At 46.8% G+C, this 24,184-nt stretch overlaps 1 protein-coding gene across 2 annotated transcripts in view; it reads right to left on the minus strand.

The window, feature by feature from the left end:
• EPAS1 (endothelial PAS domain protein 1) overlaps positions 1-24,184 on the minus strand; it is a 90,299-nt gene that overhangs the window by 17,802 nt on the left and 48,313 nt on the right. For both annotated transcript variants that reach the window (XM_008054044.2, XM_021710438.1), the window contains 5 exons: positions 22,002-22,192; positions 11,862-12,013; positions 11,380-11,464; positions 7,967-8,085; positions 7,632-7,837 (listed from right to left, as the gene is read on the minus strand). In XM_008054044.2, the coding sequence (XP_008052235.1) occupies positions 7,632-7,837; positions 7,967-8,085; positions 11,380-11,464; positions 11,862-12,013; positions 22,002-22,192 (753 nt within the window). The remainder of the gene's footprint in view (positions 1-7,631; positions 7,838-7,966; positions 8,086-11,379; positions 11,465-11,861; positions 12,014-22,001; positions 22,193-24,184) is intronic.

Genomic DNA, 24,184 nt, shown 5'->3' on the forward strand with positions numbered 1-24,184 from the left:
AACATACACACACACACACACACACACACACACCCTTCAGTGAAACCCCTCACATCCATCCTTTCTTCATTCTGTAAGGCAACTGGTTTTGCATGGACAGAAAAGAGGCAGGTTCTCTGCCCGGGTGAGACCTTTGTCAAACATGGAGCAGTTCAACAGGCCTGAGAGACTTAGGTCTCAGGTGATTTAGCCCAGTGCAGATTTCTCCGGTGAGATCCCAGCAGCTCACTGTGCCAGCCAGCTGGTCTCAGCGCAGAAGGACCTGTCCCCTCACTTGGTCCTGAGCAGAGAGGTCTCTGAACTCATTAGCAGTGGGGCCATTCTCTGACAGCCTGACCCTGAGGCTGGCACCCAGGTGCACCTTAGCTAAAGTGGAAATTGGGAGGAACAAGAGACAGAACCATACTGGTTCTACCACCAGAGAGCTTTGTTGTTGGGCTGGATGCCTTTCAAGCTTAGCCTGGGAACCAGAACTGTACAGCCAACCACGGGGTAGCCATTTACAGGCTCATGCACTTGCCAGATGAACTGCTTCTGTTCCTAGGCAGGTCTAGAATTTTCTAAAGACCCTCCAAGATGAGTCTATGGTCTATGGGCATTCTGAAAAGATGTGCTTCTGCTCCCTGTAGGAATTAAATTTCCTTTCAAGATTAGAATCTTTAAATTAAAATGTTCAAAGTGAATGTTTATTATAATCAGCCTCATAATAAAATTTTTTTTAAAAAAGCTAATTAATGTATCATCCATTCAAAGGCACACAATGGGCATGTTTTGGAAGGAGACAAACAAACCTAGATTTTAGAACTGCCAGATATCTTCCCAGTAGCAGCTTTCATTTATCTTGTCAACTAAAATAAATATTTGATGTCTCTTTCTTCGTTCCTTTAAACAGACAACTATAAAAACTGGGAAATACACAGACCCCAAACACAATTGAAGAACATTTGAGTTGTCAAACTTTACAAAGCCAGGAAACCCCAACTTAAAGTTGATGGTCATTTGCCCCGATGCAGACACGTAGACGCCAGCAGGGAGGTTAATGAACCAAGCTTGTTTATAAGGTCGGTCCCACAGCACAGAAGGGCCTTCCCTGCTCGCTTCCTTGGGGTCTTCAGACAGGCCTCCTGGGCTGGGCTGTGATAACATAGCCTCATCTCGGCTCTGTCAGGAGCAGGGAAGCAATTTCTTGCTTTCTTGCTTTCTAATTAAGGTCCCCTGACTCACTGGAGAAAAAAAAAAAATCAGTTTGGGGTCACCATAAATGTAAAAGTCAACTCAGTAGCGCTGTTCTAAGAGGAGAGAGATACATAAAAAGACTTAATTTACAAGATTCCAAAAATGTATAGAACCGAGGATACTTTTTAATAATAAAGTGGAAAAAGCAGACCAAGGATGAAGTGAGGAGAGATGCAGACAGGCAGCACAAGGAGGCAGAGGAAGAAGGACAAGAACATAGAAAATATAGAGGAAAATGGTTGTTACATTCTGAAGTTAGCATTGCTCCAAATAAAATTTTGGGCTTTGGACTTCAGAGTGAGACATACTTTCGAAATGCGAGATGAATTCTTCGTTGCTTTTCAACGGCTCTTCACCCTTAAAAAGTGTTCAGAAGCTCTGTTCAAAATAGACGGCCTACAGCCAAGTAGTAGGAAGATTAGTCCCTTGGCTGCAGAGTCAGCGCTGCCACCTCAAGAGGCAGAAGAAATTCAGCCACAGGCTCAAGAAGCCTGGCTCATCTTCCCAGCGTGTACCGGCCAGTGCCCAGCCACGTGGGTGCGGCAGCCACGCTCCCTGACTTCAGATGCCACTGCCTGGAGTCACACAAGGTCTGGCTGCAGTCTTCACCCCTGCTCCCTACATGAGTGGAGGATTTGCTAGGTAAATGAATCATGTACACAAGATGAGGAGAGAGTATTTAAGCTATTTAAGAGGATACAAGTTGTAAGTACTTCATAGACGCCTATTTGTTTTCCAAAGAATGTATTTGCTAATAAAGACTTGTATTGAAGGCTACTTTCTTTCCTCCCACCCTCTGGCAATGGCCACTGCTGGCACCCTGTGACTCACCTCGTCTTGGTTTCTATATGTGCTTAAAGCTTTGACATGGCATTTCCTTAAAAATATCTAGACTAGGCCAGGCGCAGTGGCTCAAGCCTGTAATCCCAACACTTTGGGAGGCCAAGGTGAGGGGACTGCCTGAGCCCACAGGTTCAAGAACAGCCTGGGCAACTTGGTGAGACCTCATCTTTACAATAAAAAAAAATTTTGTTGGGCATGGTAGTGCGCGCCTGTAGTTCCGGCTACTTGAAGGCTGAGGTGGAAGGATCACTGGAGCCCAGCAGGTGGACACTGGGGTGGCCATGAGTGTGCCACTGCACTCCAGCCTGGGTGGTGGAGTGAGACTATGACTCACCAAAAAAAAAAAAAAAAAAAAAAATCTAGACTATTCACTAACTCAGACTTCAGTGCCTCCTGTTAGTTTTAATACAGTATTTCATCCAGATTTTGTTTGCTTTAAACAATAGTACTTACGCCTTGTGTTTTCTTCCAGTATCACACCATTATATGAATCCATACAACCAATTTCTATCCTGTCTGTGGAGTGGCAAAGGGTCCCCGTAGGGAATTTATATATGGGAAGCTACTGTGTGTGTATTGTACAACTCATGGCCCTTGTCATTTTCCTTATTCTCTTCATGTTTCTTAACTTTTCCCTTGCTTTTACCGTCCTTACTTATTCCCAGTTTCTTTGTACAAAAACAGTTCATCCTAAGTTTATTCACAGAATTTGGAATGTAGATATCTTTTTTTGTTGCTGTTATCTTACTCTGTCGCCCAGGCTGGAGTGCAGTGGCACACTCACGGCCACCCCAGTGTCAACCTGCTGGGCTCAGGCAATCCTTCCACCTCAGCCTTCTGAGTAGCTGGAACTACAGGTGCGCACTACCACGCCTGGCTAATTTTTTATTTACTGTAGAGACAAGGTCTCGCCAAGTTGCCCAGGCTGGTCTCGAACCTGTGGGCTCAGGCAATCCACTCAACTCGGCCTCCCAAAGTGCTGGCTGAGTCTGGCCAGAATGTAGATATCTTAATTTATTAAACTGTACCTCCTGGTATTATGATGTCCTATGTTGCCTGCAATTCTTTATCTGTAAAGATAAGATGACTGACTCTCTTTGTGGGTTTGGATTTTTACTGTACATTTGAAACCTTTTCCCTCCAGTGATACTGCTCCTATTCATATAACTGGCTCTGATGATTTATTTCTAAGCTATAGGAAGACTCATAAAGTAGACAAAATCATAGGGGATTACATGTGAATTAGAAAGACTTGGTCCCAGTCTCCCTGATAGCCTGGCTTTCTTCACAGTTATTCTCTTTCGCCTCTAGATGGCACCTCCATATGAATTTAAGAACCATTCCGTTTTAAAGTTAAACTACTTGGGAACAACTTTTGTCTTCCTTTTGAGTGAATAAAATGTTCTACTTTGTACCATTCACAGTGGTTTCATTAATTCGCTTATGTCTCGAATTCTAAACTCTGGTAGGTCAGGAATCACCTATTTTAATTCTATAATATAATGGTCTCTGGCACAGGGTTAGATACATAAGCTCAATAAATTACAGTTCATTAATTGGCTGCTCAGGCTTTTGGGAAAGAGGATAATGCCTATGTCTGAGTCATATATGGAGAAAAGATCATTAATTACACTGATAATCGGGACATTCTTCTTGAATCTTGCCAATTTGCTCCTCTCGTCTAGAGAAGTCAACCATATATATATATATCAACATCACTGACATACAAATTGCTATGGAATTTGCTTTTTAAAACATTTCCTATGTTTCAAGTCGTTAATGCAGGACTTAATATGGTCCTCTGATCCTTTATTAAGGGGAGGGCACATGCATTTTTAACCATCTGCTCTCCTTTATTCTATTTCAGATGCTTCAGAATAGGTTGGTTTCAGATTCAATTGATTTTGTAAATCTGAAAGTTTAATGCAAGATTCGAGTATCCTTTTTCTCTTCTTTGTTTTATTTCACTCCTTCCTTTCCTCTCTGTTCTCCCTTTTTTTCCCCATGCCCCTTTTCTTTTTTTGTTTGTGTCTTCTGTCATCTCAATACATCTAAGAGTACCAAACGCTTCAAAAGTGATTTTGTGGATTCTAATTGCCTTACATTTTCTTCAGATTCTTTCTAATTTTCCTTATGGGAAAAAAGCTCCTTTGTGAGAAATCATAGCCCCTTATATGTGTTAGATGTCATTATACCTATAGAATTTCCTGATTAAAATGGAGACCCCCTCCTCCCATAAGGTATCATATGTAGCTGTTAGTTTTTGAAGCATTTATCTCTGAAGGATATTGGGGGTGGGAGGGAGAGAGAGGGGGAGGAGGGATGGAGAGGGAGAGAGGAAGGTGGGGAGGACGAATGCATGTGTGTATTATATATATGTGCACATGCACATTTCTTCCCATCTCAACACAAAAAGTGAAAACAGGCTACCAAAACCAAAAATACTCCAGTCCTTCCTCCCTCATCAAAGCAATTCAGAAATAACACTTAGGGATTAAGGACTTAAAATAGTCACTTCATCAACTGTCTAAGCCATGTCTGTGCCCTTGTTAACTAATCTGCTAATCGGTTAAATGCAACTTCTATGTGGAACAGCATTCTATGTCTTTAAATGCCTCTACATTCAGCTCTCTAGCTCCACTGGATTCAGACTTGGGGCCACGTAATTAGGTTTCTCGAAGGCAAGATTCTGCTGAAAGTGCAATGTGTCCTGCAGAACTTATAAGCAGTATCACTCTCCACATTGTGAGTCGCAAAGCCCTAAATCACAGGTTCCTTTAAGCCAGTATCTACTCTGCCTGCCAGTCCTGAACCAAACGAATAAGTCTGCACAGTGTCTCTCACATTTCTGCATGCATCTCCTCTCCTCTGTAACCCCATTTAAGCACCCAATTCCTTGTGTTCCCTGCCCCCTCCTTTCTTTCATCCAAAGTTTAGTGCTTTCCAAAATCACCTGAAACTCACTCAAAACCAAGGTAATGCTGAATTACCCTTTCTGGGGGATTTCTTTTCCTTTAACAAGGTCTTAAGCTTAAAAAAAAAAAATCCCTCTTTCTGTTATCTAGGGATGGCAAGTTATTTCCTAGAACTGCAGATTTTTCCAGTGCTCACAGAGTGTGTCACAGTAGGGATGAGCTTCACCTGTCAGCACCTGCATCTGACTTCCATCCTCCACCGACTGGAGATACAGTCCTGGCATGGCCAGGACATCCTGAGCCACACCACCTCAATGCAGGGTCAGGTGGGCTCTGCATTGGGATTTTCCATGTTATCTAAGAAGATGCTGAGAGGGGTGCATGGAACAAAACCATGTTTTCTGCCCAGAACGTTCATTTGAACACAAAGACTGCATCTGGTAAATGACCTTAGCTATACCATGGATCCCCTGGTGCCTGCCTTTGGAGGAGTCTTTCTATCAACAACAATAACAACAACACTAACAATTATAATAAATGCCATCTGTGTTGAAGTTCCAGCACAAAAGACTTCATACATGGCGTTTCCCCCCTTTGAGGTTAGAGTACCTCTTTCTACTTACATCACTCCCTCTAAACGCCTTGAGTCCTGACCCTACTGTGGTCAGAACTGGAGGACAGGAATGACTCAAGGATACCTTTACAAAAGTTCTGAAATTGTACCACGAGTCATGGCCAATCCTAAGACAGGGCCAACACCCAACACCAGATCAGTCTCGAATCACAGGAGGAAGCAGCCTTGCCTGGAGTGTAAGGTCCCACCCACAGAGATACCAGATAACCGTGGGATGCCCAGTTGATGAGAGAAAGGTAGGTGGGTGTGGGGAGGCTGAGCAGGGTTTGGGGGTTTCCTGCTGGCTGCTGAAGACAAAGCAGATCATTGCTGGTGGTCTCTCCTTCCTCTTCCAGGCCCCCGGAAGGAGCTCTCAGCTCCTTGGGTTTAGCAGGAGATTTTGCTCTGGGGGATGCCAATGATAGGACTTAAATATCAGCCGGAACACGAAGCCTCACATGGGTCGTGCTGTTTGTACTTTTCAAAGTGCTTTCATGGCCTTTATCTTATTTTATGACGACAGTGACCCCGTGAAACAGGCTGAGAGATATTATCAGCACTTTAGAGAAGGGGAAACTGAGATCGTGGAGTTTCCTGAGGAGACACCCTAAGAGATGAGAGGGGAATGGTAAAGAGTTTGGGGTGGAGAAGAATTGCCACAGGAACGGTGATGCTGGGAACAAAAGGTGACTCTCTGTAGATACTGCAGAAAGCTGTAGTCAGGCTGGGAGATCCCAGTCCTGAAGGGCACATCCAGGGTGCGCTGGTCAGCAAGCCACACTGGCATTTATTTAAGCCAGGTCCGCCCCTGGCCCAGTCCCTTCTGGCTTCTCCTTCGCCCCCATCGGGGACCAGCCATTGTTCTCCCCTACCTTCTCCTCCTTCCTCCTGTTTATCAAGCCCCACGTTCCTGTGGCAGGGTTAATAGTGAGGTTAGAAGCTGTGGTGTAGTTTAACCTCTCCCTCCCACAACACCCCAGCCTCTCCCCTACCTGTTTGAACCCTACAACTAAGAACTAAAGATGAAACGGCTTGCATGTGCAATCTTAGGGATCTTTCAACAACTTTAATACAGTTGAGAATAAGAGCTAACACAAAACACGTATGATTGGATTTGTACCTAGGCTGTCTAGCCCCAGAGTCCATGCTCTTGACCACCATCTATGTCCCCTAAGAGAATTTCCAGCTGGGCCTGGTACTGGGGGCTAGGATCTGGCTTAGCCCCCTTCACCTAAAAGCCTACAAACCAGGCCACAGTATCTAGCTTCAAAATAACGGACAGGGGCCGGGCGCGGTGGCTCAAGCCTGTAACCCCAACACTTTGGGAGGTCGAGGTGAGGGGACTGCCTGAGTCCACGGGTTTGAGAACAGCCCGGGCAACTTGGCGCCATCTCATCTCTATAATAAATCATAAAAGTAGCCAGGTGTGTTAGCGTGCATCTGTAGTTCCGGCTATTTGGAAGGCTGATGCGGAAGGATCACCTGACCCCAGTAGGTCGACGCTGGGGTGGCCGTGAGCGTGCCACTGCATTCCAGCCTGGGCAACGGAGTGAGACTCCAACTCAAAAAAATAAAACAAAACAAAATAAAATAACAACCGGAATGGAGTTGCACATAGACCAAGGCAGAGGGAAGAGCCTAGTCAGCAGAGGGAGAGTGGGAGTTTCCAGGTCAGAAGCAGATGATCCCTGCCAGTCTCCAAATAGGGAGGCAGACAGAAAACTCTAGACTCTTCTCTCTCCAGGGCAGGATGCTGCCCTGTAAATTTTCTCAGGAGCCCCATACAAGTGTTCACAGCACAACGATGACAAGAGTTGCCCACTGGAGCAGCTCTGCAGAGACCCTGCTGCTGTGTCAATGGACCACCAAAGATGGCACTGGGGACCTCTGAGGTGTACTGATGGAAGGAAACAGTGACACAGGCCCACGTTTGTGCACCCGGCAACACAATATGTACGTCCTAGTCCCACACATGGGCGCCCTAGGCCACCCCTGCCGGCAGTACACACGCTCTGGGACCCCACCTGTCATCGCAGTAAGTGAACTTCATGTCCATGCTGTGGCGGCTCAGGAAGGTCTTGCTGTCCAGGGGGATGTCCATGTGGGATGGGTGCTGGATGGGTTCACACATGATGATGAGACAGGACAGCAGGGGCTCCTTGTAGCCACAGAGACTACTGTGAGGGGGGCAGTTGTTGTAGACTTTCACCTGGCCGGTGCAGTGCAAGACCTGGAGACAGGCCACGAGGGGTCAGACGTGGGGCCAGGAGTGCTGGGGGTGGGAGCAGGGCTTTAGGCAACCCCCTCCCCACCCAGCCCCCACGCCTGGGACTCCAACCTAAGCCTGATGGTGCCCTACCTTCCAGGTGGCTGATTTGAGGTTGACAGTTCGGCCTCTGTTGGTGACCGTGCACTTCATCCTCATGAAGAAGTCCCGCTCTGTGGACATGTCTTTGTTTTTCTTCCCAAAACCAGAGCCTAGATGGGAAAGGGTGGGGGGAGCGGGTTGAACCCCAGTTTTACATTTATGTTCACAAGAGGGGCCCAGTTGCTGTTGTCCTGGGCAGCGTGCCATTTGTGTTTCCCAAGTATCTACTCTCTTGGCCTCAGTAAACTGCCATAACCACTGGGCTCCACCTTGGCCTGTGGACCAATGGCATCTCCTCCCAGCTTGTCTCTTCAACTGCAGCATCAACTCCCCCAAGGTGGAAGTTGTTCCATCCTTTGATATTCCACTGCACCTGGCCCCTGGCCAATGGTTCCTTCAGAGCAGTTAGGCAGTGAGGGAGTGCTAGTCACAATCTCAGCAGCCCTCTCTGGGGACAGGCCCAAATTCCCAGGCAGAAATTCTAACAGACAATCTGGGGGGTGGGGGTGGAAGCCACAGCCCCTCTAAGGGTATGAGCCCCACAGGTTAGAAATGTCCCTTGGACATGTGTGTCTTTTCTTTATAATCTGTCTCTCAGGAATCCGAGCCCTCCTGTGCCCTACTTGCAAACATTAGCTGCGTTCAGGACAACACGCCTTTAGCTTTTTCCTTGAAGTGACATACATATCGAGGCTCTAAGAGTCCACTTTAAGGTTAACTCATATCCTCTCTCAGACAGAATTAACAAATCCCCCAAACCACCAACCTCTCCACCTAAACTTTCAGAGGACCTTCATTTATTTGACTGGCATATTCCTGAAGAGCTATGTGTCACAGGAGTTGTGGCATCTTTGAACTAAACTTAAATATCCTTAGGGGAGCCTACTAAGTAATAGACTGAATGGTGAATCCCTTTTTTTTTAAAAGAGAAACTATTCCTCCATGATTATTATAAAACCTTCTCTCCTGCATTAATTATGATTCGTATAACTTTAATTTTCAGGTAGGCTTTGTATATAATGACATACACCTGTCTTGGGATCTGGTCCTACCACCAGGGCCAGCCCAAGTGTCTGGGAATGAGGGGGCTGGAGAAATTCATTTGTAGCTGTGGCTTGGGTTATTATTGAGGCCTCCTAACTTGTTAGCCTCTGGATTCTCCCTGTTATGACATCTGATCATTCTTTATAAACATAGATGCAAGCAGATCACCCCACACCTACAAAAAAACCTTCAATAGCTCCCCATGGTCTACAGGATAAAGTTCGAGGCCCTCCTGGCCTTCAAAGCCTTCCACAATCTGCCTCACAGCCTTATCTTCCTCTAGGAACTCACATTAACCCTTTACTTCTAGATCATGAGTTCACCCACAGGTCGGCACCTTCAATGAAGTTTTTGCTGATTCACTGAGTTTGACTGATCCCAAGTCCCTGATACATAGACCAAGAGATTTAATGTTCTACTCAGATGAATAGAGGTCGCTTGGCTGTGAAACTTGGCACTGGAGAGCTGGAAGGGCCTAGACTTTGCCTAGTCTAATATTATCAGCTTGAAAAGAAAGGCTTTGAGCAAAGGCTGTGATTCAGCTTACCGAATCAAACAGAGACAACGGTCAGTGGCTGTACTGAGACTAAGAACCCAAGGGCCAAAGTGTTTCTGGAGTAGAGAAATAATCAGACTTTGGTTTTCCCAGGCTTCCAGCACCCGCTTTAGAAAGTGATTTGGAAAGTCTGGTAGCCCCTTCCCCATAGAAGCAAATGTTCTATGCAGCCCAGACTTCTCAGCAGCACAGACAAGACACTGAGCAGCCCAGGCATGGGTCCTCTCCTGCTGGGTGGCCCGAGGTCTTCAGGTGGAAGAGCAGTGGGGCCGGGTGAGAGGGTGGTGGCAGGGGTGGAAGGGGAGGCAGTTATAATCCTATACTTTGTAGGCTCAAACGTGAACTGCAGGTTCAGTGTGTAACAGGGTAGAGGTGAGCCAACGAGGTATCTGCTTTAGAGTATGTGCGGTAACAAGAGCCAGACCTCATAGGCTTAGTCCCGCTGCCTCTGTTATTTGCCTGGACAAAGAGGAGCTCCATGGCAGTGACAGGGAAGGGGTGTTAAAGAGGACATTTAGACGTGAGCAGCATCTGCCCAGACCAGTGACAGAACCTCAGGTTCAGAAGGGACCACTGAGCCTCACTGCTGCCCAAAGCTTCCATTCTCTTGACAATATCCTCATTCTTGCCCTCACTAGAATGGCTCCAGTTACAGGAGTCACTAGAACGGCTCCAGTTACAAGGCAAAGTGTCTTCTGCTGTGTGGATTCTCTCCTCCACTGGCACCTGCTGGAGCCCCCTCCGGTAAGGTTCCGTATACTACATCTTTTACAATCTCCTCCATCAAAGCTTACTTGCCCTGCATCTCATCTCCAGGAGACCAGGCTCATTCCACAGCTCCTGTGGTGGCAGTCTCTAAAGGTGGCCCAGTGTGCCATGCCCCAACACAGCCTTGTGTACTTCCCTCCCATATGGCATCAAGGTTGGCCTGTGACTTGTTCTAACCCTCAAAGTGGGGCAGAAGTGATATTGTGCCAATTCTAGGACTAAGCCTTGGGGAGGCCTGGCAACTTCCACTGTAGTGCTTCTGGGAGCCCTGAGCTGCCAGGTATAAAGTCTGGCCACCCTGGAGACACCATGTGGGGAGAGAGAGGCTTTGAGATTCCCGGGAGTAAGAGAGGTCCGGTCATCCCAGCATCCCAGCTGAGCCCAGGGTTCCTGCCACAAGGTCCTGGGCATCTGGGTGAATCATTCTGATCACCCAGCCTAGTCCAGTCCCCAGGTGACTGCAGCCCAGTGGATATCACATGGAGCACAAGACCTGCCCACACATACCACAGAATCTGGAGAAATAATCAAATGCTTGTTCAACTCACTTTGGGTGGGTTGTTACATGGCAAAAGATAACTGCAGTCGTTTCTATGAGTACAGGTGAGTTTATTGGTTTGGGTGGTGTCGTTTGGTAGAAATGCTTAACTCTCAAGTGACTCAACCTCCTAGATACAGTGTGCTACCTCAAAGCAGCCCCCTAGGAGTGTGATATCAGGAACCATAAGATATTTCTGAGTACTGGATCCTTTCAGTGGCCCTAGTCTCATCTCACAGGCTGCCTGCGGACACAGAGGGCCAGCCTAGCTGAATTGTTTATGGATGTCAGTTTTTCCTGCATTGTAATGTCCATGAGCTGCCTTTCCTATACTTGTAAACAAAAGGAAGGCAGATCACTTCCCAGGAGGGGGAAGAAGAAAGTGAACATGCAATTAAGAATACCATTTTTGGGCGACCCCCTTGGGTCCCTTCCCAATGTGGGAGCTTTTCTGTTCCCTCAATAATAAATTCTGCTTTTCTAAAAAAAAAAGCATACCATTTTTGAGAGTCAGGTTTTCACGGATTTCCTCATGGTCGCAGGGGTGAGTGAAGTCAAAGATACTGTGTCCCGTCAGCTCCACCTGTTTCAAAAACAAAGTAAAGGTTCATTATTCTAACACTGAAGTTAGCAGAGCCCTCTTCCCGATTTGGAGACAGGGAGGAGATGGAATCCCAGGCCACACAGGCCCATAGATGTGCCACGTAATAGAAGACTATGGATGATGACTGAGACTTCATTCACGAGGGTGGGCCTGCTGCTCTAGTTAGCAAAGAGTTGTCCACCAGGATGGCCATCACCAATGTCAAACCCAATGCTGGGAAGAGTGTGTGTTACTAAGTCTTATGGCCTGAGTTAGTGAGGATCAGAGTGGGTGTAACAGAGAGAGGTCACATGGGGTTGTGACCAGCATCTTCCACTAATTTCTACCCCCATTGGAAACATTTTCCTTTTCTGAAAGTGAAAGAGGAGGGCAGCACCTGTGTGAGTCCCATGAACTTGCTGATGTTTTCTGACAGAAAGATCATGTCGCCATCTTGGGTCACCACAGCAATGAAACCCTCCAAAGCTTTCAGGTACAAATTATCCATCTGCTGGTCCGCTTCGGCTTCAGACTCATTTTCAGAGCAAACTGGAAAGAGATTGGACGGCTTGCATGAATGTGGCATGAAAACAGAGGTGACTGACACACACAGGCATCTGCCAGGGATGGCTCGAAGGCATCAAGTGGACTTTTTCTGGAAACGCACGCTGCTAACCACCTAACTGTCTGCCACATGTCCCAGCAGCAGGCACTGGGTGGGCATCACCACACAGAAGATACTCTGACTGGGGCCATGAGGACAGCGTGCCGGTAGTGACAATGGTATCTGCAGTACTAGGAATAACCACAACAGGAGTCATAGATATCACCATAGTCTGAGTAAGAGTAGGAACAAAAATTTTAGCTGCTAATGTATATTGAGCCATTATTACATGAAAGGTATTATACTAAACATGCTCTGTAATCTTGACAATGACCTACGAGGTACTTACTACTCTTAATCTCATTTTATAGATAGGCTGAGAGGTTAAACGATTTGTCCAAGGGTAGAAAAGTTGGAAAGTAAGCCCAGGAAGTTGATTCTAGAAGCCACACTCAGCCATTTGTAGGTTTTGGAGTTAAACACAGACTCTATTCCTAGACCAACTTCCTACTATGATGCTGGGTAACAACCTCTTTGAACATCAGTTTCCTCATCAGCTAAATGGGGATAATAATTTCCACCTTTTGGAATGGCAAAGATTAAAAAGTGAGTAAAACACCTAAAATGATATCAGCAACTGTGAATTCCTTCCCCCTCTGCTCTCCCTCCGACATTGTCACGACTCTCAGTTTGCTCAAACCCCAGATGAGGCATGTGTAGCACACGGAGACAGAGATGCAAAGCTAGCCAAAAGTTCAAGGGTGTCATAGCAGGGCACCCAAGGAGGGGTGTAGACAATAAGTGCTCTAGGGTCTGAGGAGAAGGGGGTCACTTTGGGGTGATCAGAGTCCATTGTTCCAAAGAAGAAGATTTGAGGAGATTCATGAAAAACAGAGGTTTCACTTAGTAGGATGAAAATGAGAGGCCTTCCGGACTGGACAGGGTTGGACGAACACTGGAGAACACCTGGAATGAGCTCCCTCCCAGGACTGGGGAGAGGCTCAGCTGGCTGAAGAGGAGGATCCAATTCTCATTCTCGGAGACTGGGCCTGTGAGGCAGGCCCAGCATCCTGGAGGGGCCTCGCATTTCAGGCAAATGTGGGCAGAAGCATGCATGTGACTCACTACATTGCTTTGGGGAGAATCTAACAAGGGCAGGCAGAATCATTTGGAGCAAATGAAGCCCAGAGGGAAAAAGCAGAGCGAGGAGGCTGTTGGACACTGGCAGACTGGAGAGGTATTGTTAGGGACCTCCTCCCTAAACCATCCACTTCGCGTACCCTGGCCTGCCGGGTACATCTCTGCTACCTGCAAAATGTAGACTCAGCTTTTGCCCCAGACCAAAAACTTTTCAGGCCCTGGGCCCTTGGTTGGTATCCTCAGACTACAGACTCCATTTCAGTCCCCTTTTCCTGTTCATAATTGAACTCCAAAGGTACATTTACTTATTCACTCAGTACAAACATCAATCCAAGCATGCCTCACTTGATTTATAGAACAAGGGTATTAGAGAGTAATATGTCACTTATAGAAATTAATATTCAGCTGGGTGCAGTGGCTCATACCTGTAATCCCAACACTTTGAGAGGCCAAGGTGGGAGGAATGCTTGAGCCCAGGAGTTTGAGACCAGGCTGGGCAACATAGCAAGACCCCATCTCTACAAGTAAATAAAAAAAATTAGCTGGGTGTGGCAGTGTGCACCCATAGTCCCACAGGCTCGAGAGGCTGAGACAGAAGGATGACTTGAGCCCGTGAAGTCAAGGCCACTGTGAACCATGAGGCAAATGCACTCCAGCCTGGGTACTGAGACCCCAACTCAAATTTTTAAAAAAATTAGTACTCAAGTAAAAGGAGTCTTTCAAATGTACAATGCATGTGTCATAGCAGGGCACCCAATGTACAATGCAGGGTGTCATAGCAGGGCACCCAAGGAGGGGTGTAGACAGTAAGTGCTCTAGGGTCTGTAGCCGTTCTATTATGAGTCACTTGGTAAGGGATACATCAGTGCTGTGAGATGCAGTTCAGGGACCTCTCTGCAAGGGCACTGAGATTCTCTTCTCTTTTCTCCTGAAACCCTAATTTTTTAATTTTTATTTTAAAGATGTGGGATACAATTCATGGTTAGGTATACAAATGGTCATTGTACAGGTAAAGTTTGGGCCTCACTTTGGTCCCCACATCACCTTTGAGATCAGGTATCCCTTATTGATGAAATGTGTCCACCCCTCCCTCCCCTGGCAGTTTCCCATTACTGCCTGAAACCCCTAATTTTTAAGCTTTGGGCTACCTGCCACACTTCTTCAAGAAGAGCAAATCCACATCAGGAGATATTCCTACCGAGGGGCTTCAGTGGCATCACTGGGTACCAGCCATCTTTCAGGACGCAGAATCAGACAATATGCTGGAGTCATAGATACTATTTCTAAAGAAGAACAGAGCGGGGCCTGTCTAGGGGCAGCCGACCTTCAGAGTAGAGAGGTGGGTTATACAGAGTAGTATCCTGGTGGCTTTCCCTGTTTTGCTAAAATGGTGGAAGAAAAATGAGGAAAATTCTTTCCTCCTCACACTCTGATTCAGGTGGCTAGCCTACAGAGGGAAGGACCACAGGCCACGGGAATGGCCTTATCCCACACACACATGCCCACACCTGATTCCTACATGGGATCTCTGGTGATGTTATCTATTTTCTGCCAGCTAACCCACTGAGCTGGTGATGGTCCAATGCCCCGGGTGTGGGGGATGCAGCTTCTAACGTCAGCTTTCTCAGTTAACATCTTTCAGTGCTTTTAAATTTGAGTGTGCAACAGAATCATCCTAGAGAGTTGGCTATAACAAAATTTCCAGAGCTGGGTCTGCTATATAATTTGCATGGCCCAGTACAAAGTAAAGAAGCAGGACCTCTTGTTGAAAAAATTAAACCAAGCCTAGGACGCTTGTAAGTGTGGAGACCTCCAAGATTGCACATCCAAGAAACTGGCCTGGGATACTCCCCACTGGGCTCCTGGGTCAGTAGTTCTCAAGTGGGGACTGAGAATGTTTTTCTAACAAGTACCCAGGTGATGTTGATGCCCGTAGGACCACATGCAGAGAGCCACCACCTAAACTCAAAGGTCTTGTGAGGTACACCCTAAAGCTGGGGACACTAGCCTATGCTGCCAGGGGGCAACTTATTTTGGAGATGAGTGAGGAGAGATTTTTCAACATCATTTCAATCACACCAGATAAGTGACGACCTTCTACAGACAAGCAGAGGCCAGCCTATCATTTCTGGACTACTAAGATATTTTCTCTTCTGTTTCTTTGATCTCAGTGGTAACGCTGACTTCAAAATATGGAGTAATCCCAAGACAACCCTATTTGGGTTAACTGGACCCAGAGGAAATAGTCCTGCTTAAAATTTCCTGTTTTTAACAGTTCCAACACAGCCAAATTGGTTTCCACCCATGCCCAGTGCACTTGCTTCCAGGAGGTGGCGAAATTGGCTATGGCGGCATCAGGCCAGCCTCTGGGAGGGAGAGAGAAAGGGGCACTTTAGGGCCATGAAGGAAACAGAACGTCTTGGAACTGAAATCACAATGCTTGGAGGACCAGGAAGCCAGCAGGCCGGCCTGTGGGGACCCTGGGACAGCATGGCCCGGGTGGGGTGGTGTCTCTTCCCTCTGTGGAACTATTTGACCTCACAGTACCTGCATATCCTCCTGGGAGATTCTGAAGGAACCTGGCCAGGTCACTCCCAGCTTGGAGTAGAATGAAAACTGTGGAGCTGGGAGGTAGACCCTTACCCAGGGAGCCAGGAGGCTCACGTCACAAATCTATAGAGGACCCTTATGCTTTTTTCCCTGTGAACATCGTGTTGTCTCTGATGTATCATGACTTGGTGTCAGACGTGGGAAAATGCACTCATTCCCTGCACAGTTATTAAGCTTCTACTGTGTACACATCCGCCTTACGCAAGGCACAAAGTAATTGTCCAAAAGTGTCACTATGTGCTCAGTCCTGTCCTAGAATCAGGGATATTGAGAGGTATAAGAGCAAACCCTCCCCTAAAGGAATCCGCAGACCCGTAGGGAGGACAAAGACCAACCATTCTAAGGTTACTCAACAACTGTATAGATGCAAGTGAGGAGGCCACAGTAGGTGCTCAATAAGCCACCAGCGGCGTCTTTAAATGATCTTGGGCTCCAGGTCTCAGTGACTTGCTTCCAAGGACCCTTTGAGATCTGACCCCAAAGAAGGGAGACTAGTCATTAAAACCAGAGGTGCTGTGCCCAGACGGTGCATGCTCGGCCTGGAGAACACAACAAGATTCTTTAATGCTAAAAATAGCCCCAGTAAACAGGCTTTGATGACTCCCCACAGCCAGGATATGCGCGGGCTGAGGCTCTGGAGCACTTTTTCCGGAGCACCACTCATTTCCTTCAGACAGCACCGCCCATGCGGGGCGGGACTGCCTGGGCAGCAGAAGCTATGTGCAGGGGGTGAGTGGACAGGGTGGCAAACGGGGCTCCGAGACCAGGCTGCCCCATGGTGCTGCCCACGATTTTATTTTACCAAGGTCACCTTCCCGTTTTGTATCCTTACCCTGAGGAGTTTCAGGACTGCCTCGATGGTTTAACAGTCATTCTGATATGGGCTTTCTGGTTCAGATGTGCCTGGCCAGCACCACTTGGTTATCCCGGCAGGTGCTGTGTCTAAACTAATTCCTCCCTTGCGCCTCTCCCAGGGCCTGGACTCCTGACACCCACCGTCCTGAGAGTGCTGACTGCAAGAGCAATGTGAGGCAAGTCACAAGAAAATTAAATTTTTAAAAATATAAAATTAAAAAAATTTTTTTTAAGTTTTAAAGAATTAAAAAAAAATTTTTTTAAATTAATAATCTGGTCGGGCGCAGTGGCTCAAGCCTGTAATCCCAGCACCTTGGGAGGCCGAGGTAAGGGGAGAGCCTGGGCAACTTGGCGAGACCTCATCTCTATAATACATCAAAAAATTATTTTGGTAGCATGCACCTATAGTTCTGGCTACCCAGAAGGCTGAGGTGGAAGGATCGCCTGATTGCTGGATCAACACTGGGGTGGTTGTAAGTATGCCACTGCACCCCAGCCTGGGCGACAGAGTAAGACTCCAAACCCCCCCCCCAAATTTAATAATTTAAAAGTTATAAAACTTTTTTAAGTTTTTTTTTTTTGTAGAGGCAGTGTCTCACTATGTTGTCCAGGCTGGTCTTAAACTCCTGGCCTCAAGAAATCCTCCTGCCTTGGCCTCCCAACATGCTGGGATTATAGGCATGAGCCACTGCACCTAGCCAAGAAAATTATTTTCAGATCACTGACTGTATCAGCAATCACTTCTTTAAAGCCTACCATCAGCAGGTTGGGCTCCTCTCATACCTTTGGCAGGAGGCTCTGGGTCCTACTTGACCTTGCTAGGTACCCAGAGAGCCCTGAGAGTCTGCCAGCAGAGATCCATTCCTTTGTTCTTTACCTGTCTTATTCTTTTATCTTGCTTTTCTGTATTATCCTTTATAAGATGTAGCCAGGGCTGGGTTCAGCAAATACCTGTTGGTGGACCAGACCTTTTAGGTGGACTTAGGGAAATGATCTGAACAAGGTCAGACTGTACAATTCGCTTCTCTTAGCCACAAACATCCTCACATGAATCAGCTCACTGGCTTCTTTCTAAACAGGACAGAAAAAAGACCTTGATTTGGAGAGTGGGTGGAGCAGTAAAATGTAGGGGTAAAAGCCTAGGAATGGAAGTCTGAAGATGAGGTATAAGGGGCCCCAGGACACATATCTGCCTCCACCGTTCTTCCGCTTTGTCCCACTTTACTGCATGGAAAGGTCATGATAAACTGTAAAGTCGCTTTGTTCCATGTGTTAACGTCTTTCCCTCAGGAGTCCAGGGATCAGGACATTATAATCTCTCGTTAAGACTGATGTCTTCACTAAGCACGCCAGTGTGATAAGCCTGAGATTTCTCTTTAGAAACCTTGCTTCAAGTCGCTCTCTAGTCTTGTGTAAAATGAATGTGATATTACCATGTTTGAGTTTGGGGAAGCCCAACATCAGTGTCACAGTGGAAAGCAGCTTTTGTGTACCTACTGCTGTTTCATACCCTCAGAACGCAGAGTTGACCCCCTTTCGGTTACAGCCTGTGGGGCTCGTCTTGAAAGAGGATTTAAGACAATCAAGTGGCATTTCCACCAATGTTCCTGTAAGAGTGTGTTCTGTCCTCAGCCCAGCGTGGAAGCTAATATCATAAAGCTATTGTTTCAGTTTGCTTCCTGTGATACGAATCTCAATCGGCAGCCCAGACCCACAGCCTGAATTTCTCAATGTTGAGGTTTCCTCTCCAGCATTCCCACACAGCACAGCCTACTGTGAAAATCAAAGGGAAATGTGTTACTAAGTAAAGAAGAAACTTTCCTAAAGCAAACCTGGTATTTTTTAGCCTTTTGAACTCTAGAGGTATGCAACCAGCTATTTCCTATTCTACAGTGAGCTAAAACTGGTACTCACCTTTGTTAGAAACACTTCAATAATGAATTTGTGGTTCGTTTTGACTTGGAAGAGCTTGACAACTCTGCATTTTGGAAGAAATTGCTAAAAGGTGGGTAAGAGGACAGTAAGGGTTTACATTGGGGTTTCCTTTATACCATTTCTCCAGAAGCCTATACTTACTATAAATCAATATACTTGTGTATGGCAATTTGTATTTCTAAACCGTAACTTACTGAGAGCTTAATATGTGGCAGGCTAGAGGTTAAGACTTTTTAAAAATATATATATTTTAAAGATGTGGAGTACAATTCAGGGTTAGGTATACAAATGGTCATTTTACAGGTAAAGTTTGGGCCTCACTTTGGTCCCCACTTCACCTGTTTTGAGATCAGGAACCCTTATTGATGGAGGGTAAGGCCTTTTAAAATCTGTTATCTCAGCCCTCAAACAACATGGTAGGGTAAGTACCATTATCCCTTTCATGCGGATGAAGAAATTGTTACAAGATTGCAGAGACAGAAGGCAGCCAAGCTGAGATTCCAGTGTGGGTCTCTCTGCCCACAAATCCTGTACACCTTCGCATCACACTTCGTGTGTTGGAAAAGCAAAATATGATTCAAAAAGAAGAAGATCCTGCCTCACCGTCTCTGAAAACAGTCCAACCATCGATCTGGAGAATGTGTGGCAGGAGCCTGGGAGAAAAGTTAGAGACAAGGAGACGCTGAAAAGCCACCTCCCCGTCCCCCGACTGTGCTTGTTTCATGAGAACTTCTCTTTCAAGGACACCAGGATCAGATGGCCAAAAGTAGAAACTTTTTATCCTTTTCTGTCATTTCTCTCCTTGGGACAGAGAGGACCAGGGCTGACATGCAGAGGGCTCTGGTCGGTTTGGGCCTGAGTCCAGTCAGAGGGCAGGTGATTTGTGTCCACAACTTTAAACAGCTCCTGAGCTAAGATGTGCGATGTCTAGCCGTGGCCACTCTGGTCCTACTTTCATGGGTGTGTCTAGCACACAAGGGTCCACAACAGCACACCGGCATTCATACCAGCAGACATGCAGGCAGATGTGCTCAGAGGGTCCAACCTCCAACGTGTGGCCCCTCCAGGCCAACATGTGAGCCCCTGAGCAGGATGGTCAGGCTCCTGTGTGGGCGAGCACGGAAAACAAGGCCCTGCTCCATGAGAAAGGATCGAAGCAATACTCTGGACTCATATATGAGGACCTCTTCCTCCGCTCTGCCACTCAGGGCTGGTCCGTCTGACTTTGGTTCCCCTGTCTCCACCCACCATCTCGGCACTTATCAACATCTTCACCTTGCCCAGGTTTGCAGAATGCTCCTGCCTCCCAAGTCTGTCTTTTCCATGGACCAAAATTCAAAATTTCGGAGTTTTGGATCAGAGATTCTCAACCAATAAGTACAATGCAAATATTCCAAAATCTGAAAGAATCTAAAACCTGAAACATTTCTGTTCCAAGCATTTTGAATAGGAGATACTCAACCTGTACTGGCCTTTCTAGGGCTCTCTGCTGGTGGAGAAATCAGGGTGGGGATGAAGAAAGCAATGGTTAACCCAAAGGAATTCATGCCTAAGGGTTGAATTTTGTAGCAGGGAAGTCGAGGAGATGGTTCTGGGTGTGAAAAAGGGTCTCTATCTAGTCACTGAATCCTCCACTGTCTACTCTTTGTGTGTAAAGATGATTCCAATATTATCAGACATTGTTCTCAGCTGTCCAGGAAGACAAGCCTCTGTCAAAGAAGGAGGTATACAAGTGCCCTGTGATGGTGTCTCCAGCAATCCCAGCCATGCCAGGGCCTCAGCCCGTTGTCTCTCCTTTCTGTTTTTTTGGTTTTTTTTTTTTGACTTGGAGTCTCACTCTGTCACCCAGACTGGAGTGCAGTGGCCGCTCCCGGCCACCGCAGCCTCGACCTGCTGGGCTCCGGCGATCCTTCCGCCTCAGCCTTCCAAGTAGCCAGAATTACAGGCATGTGCTACCACGCCCGGCTGATTTTTTGATTTATTGTAGAGATGAGGTCTCGCTGCCCAGGCGGGTCTCGAACCCGCGGGCTCAGGCAATCCACTTACCTCAGCCTCCCAAAGGCACAGGATTACAGGCTAAGCCACTGAGCCCGGCTTGTCTCTCCTTTCTGTAGCACCTGTGACTATGAGGCCACCATTTCCTTGCACTGTGTCTTTGAAAGTATTTACAGAGCCTGTCTTTGCCCTTGGTTCTCTCCCTCCCATCTGCACAATTAGCCTCTCTAGGCTCACAGTCCTGGCGTGGCCCTCCAAGCCCTGGGTCCACTGAGCTGCCGTCCTATTTTCTGAAAGTCTGTCCCCCATATCCTTCCTGTGCTGTAGGGCCCAGAATAGCACTCGCCAGGCTGGCCTCCCTGCCTCTTGCTGGATTCTCTCTGTTCAGGGTTTCCTTCCCAGAATAGCCACTTCATAACAGGATGGCAAGAATCAGCCCGTCTCAAGGCACCATGCTCATTCTGAAAACCAACCACAAAAGAAGCTTCCCTCCCTGACTGCCTCCTCATGCTGCCCACCTGTAGCACCAGACCCTGCCCACCTGTAGCACCAGAACCGAGTGGGAGGGAATCTACACACTGCCCAGTTTCCTTATGAAACTGACACACGAGACTGTCACATAGGATCTGAAACTGCAAGACTCCTCAGGACATCTCTTTCTGGTCAGGAAATGGTTTTTTGAGGAATGTAACTCTCTGAGGAAAAAAAATGTTTTGTGAATTTTTGAGCTGCAGAGACACTAGGGAGGCTGAGGATTAGGGGCTTCCTAGGGAGGGGCAGTGCTCTAAGCTGCCACCCGTCAAGGACTTCCCATCGTGAATGACAGACATCATTACCTCAGCCAATTCTCTCAGACACCCTGAGCGATAAGTATTTTAAATCCCATTTTACAGATGAGAAAACCTGTGTTCATAGAAACCAGATGATTTACCTAGCCTAGCTGGCTAATTAGAGGGAACAGACTGTATGAGCACACCTTCTCGCCATTCTAGAGAAGGTTGTTGGAAGGTAAGAATTAAGCTGCTTCCTACACATTCAGCCTAATGTGGAGGATGGATCTTATGGCCACATGGCAACCAATTGGGAAGTCAGCAAAAGCTGTTTCTGGTTCTTCTCCAATTCCTGTGTTCCTCAGCTTCCAGGTACCCATGCTCTTCCTTGGTCCTGTCCTTGCCCTCATCCCACCATGGGATTCATCATGAAGGTCACTGCTAGAAAGAAGTTTAACAGGAAGGAATGAAGCACTCATCATGGCATTTCTGTGGGTGAAAGTTCTGCAGTGTGGGCATTCCCAGGAATGCCCACTTTCCCACTCTGACATGACATGGGAACCCCTGTGTGGAGGGACACGCTGGGAGGGCTGTTGTCTGTCCAGCCCTGGGAGCCTGGCAGCCTCACCTGAGGACAGGAGCTTGTGTGTTCGCAGGAAGCTGATGGCCAGCCGCATGATAGAGGCCTTGTCCAGATGGGAGCTCACGCTGGGAGGCAGGGGCAGCTCATGGGCCAGCTCGTAGAACACCTCTGTCTCCTTGCTCCGCCGGCACCGTGCGGCATCCCGGGACTTCTCCTTCCTCCTCTCCGAGCTACTCCTAAATGGAGAGAGAGAAGGGGTTAGGCCCTGAAAGGTCACCATCATCCTGTCACACCCTGGTCAAGACATCCCCACAGCCCCCAACCCACGGTGCAGCCAAACTCTCCCACTGAACTGATCTGGATTCACACCGTTCACTTGGGCCTGCATTACATTGTTTGCTCTGCTTTCGTGTGTGTTGGTGTCTCCCCTTGTATTCTCTGTGGGATCCAGAATGTGGGAGGGGTTTTGGCAAGGATGTGCGGATTAAAGTAAATGGCAATGCCTTGGACTTGGCCCTGGGTTATCTGGGGAAGGGGGTGAATGTCCAGGGATGGCAAGAGAAGGGTAAGGACGCTCTGTTCAGTGGCCGAGATGGCTCTGTCAAAGGCTCTGGGATACAAGATGAAAAACGGCTTCCAGGTTCTCTTCTGGATAAGACGTGTCCAGAAAAAATTAAGCCCAGTAATGGTGCTTAAATCCCACTTCAGATCAGAGATTTCCACAGGAAAAGTTGAAAATGCTATTACAGCCTCAGAAGAACAGTTAGTCACACATCCATCAGTACCAACATGCACACCTGTTCAAGAGTTCACATTTCTCTCTAAACCTGCCCACATAAGGCTGCCAGTCTGTCTCACGCTCATTTTCTTCTTTCTTGCAGGATGCAAGGGAAGATGACACACACCAAAGCCTGCCTCTTTCAGAAAGTCCAAAAGAAATCCTGGATCTTCTTATAAAGTCCATGTCAAGTTCTAGCACAGGCAAGCTTAAAAGCCAGAATTGTCTGGGCTGGAATTCTAACTTCTCTGCTTGCTAGTTCTGTGCACAAATTATTTACACCACTTAACCTTAGTGGTGTAAAATGATAATGATAATAGTACTCATCTTAGTGGTGTAAAATGATAATGATAATAGTACTTACTCTACAGATTTATTATCAAGACTAAATATGAAAATTTATGTAAAACTTTTAGCACCAGGTCTATTCCAACTGTAAGCAATGTTAGCTAATACTAATAAAAAATCTGTCCATGAAAATACAATCATGAGAGTTAAAAAGTTACAAAATAGTACAGGACAATCTTATTTTCACAGAAATGTACGTATCATACATAATGATTCCTATAAATCATATAGGAAAAAGCCTACAAATATAATAAAATAATAATATTTTATAGACATAGTATAGTGCTTACCGTATTCCAGGTACTGTTTTAAGTTTCTTTCTTTTTTTTTTAATTTTGAGTCAGAGTCTTATTCTGTCTGGAGTGCAGTGGCACGCTCACGACCACCACAGCCTCAACTTGCCGAGCTCAGGTGACCCTTCTGCCTCAGCCTTCCAAGTAGCTGGAACCACAGGAATGCGCCACCACGCCTGGCTAATTTTTTTGATTTAATGTACAGACGAGGTCTTGCCAAGTTGTCCAGGCTGGTCTCAAACCTCTGGGCTCAGGCAATTGTCTGGCCTCTCCCTTTCAAAGTGGTGGGATTACAGGCATGAGCCACCACTCCCAGCCTTCTTGGCTTCTTTAACTTGCACAACTACCTGTGGAAGTGAGTATGATTATTAGCCCTAATTTATAGATGAGGAAACTGGCCCACAGAGGCTTGTGGCCACTAGCAGGTAAATGAGGAAGTCAGGCTTTGCCTTGGGCAGGTGGGACCCAGAATCCAGGCACTTAACCATCAGTGGCTATCATGTTTCTCTGTGCTCAAAAATGTTAGCAGTTGCAGGGCAGTGAGGCTAGGGAAAGTTTTGTTTTTTGTTTGCTTATCTATATTTTCTTATGTATAAATAACTTATACTGCTTGTTTAATACAGAAACACGTTTTTTAATTTTTTTAAAAAGTGTCCAAGCCAGATGTGGGGCATGCATGAGGCTGAGGAGGGAGGATTGCTTGAGGCCAGGACTTCAAGGCCAGCCTGGATGACACAGTGAGACCAGGTCTCTATAAAAACCAAAACAAAACAAAATGTATCCAATGTAGTTTATGGCTCTCAAGACCT

The sequence above is a fragment of the Carlito syrichta genome, unplaced genomic scaffold, assembly GCF_000164805.1.
Source record: "Carlito syrichta isolate Samal-C Ts95f unplaced genomic scaffold, Tarsius_syrichta-2.0.1 Scaffold288978, whole genome shotgun sequence".
NCBI classification, from domain to species: Eukaryota; Metazoa; Chordata; class Mammalia; order Primates; family Tarsiidae; genus Carlito; species Carlito syrichta.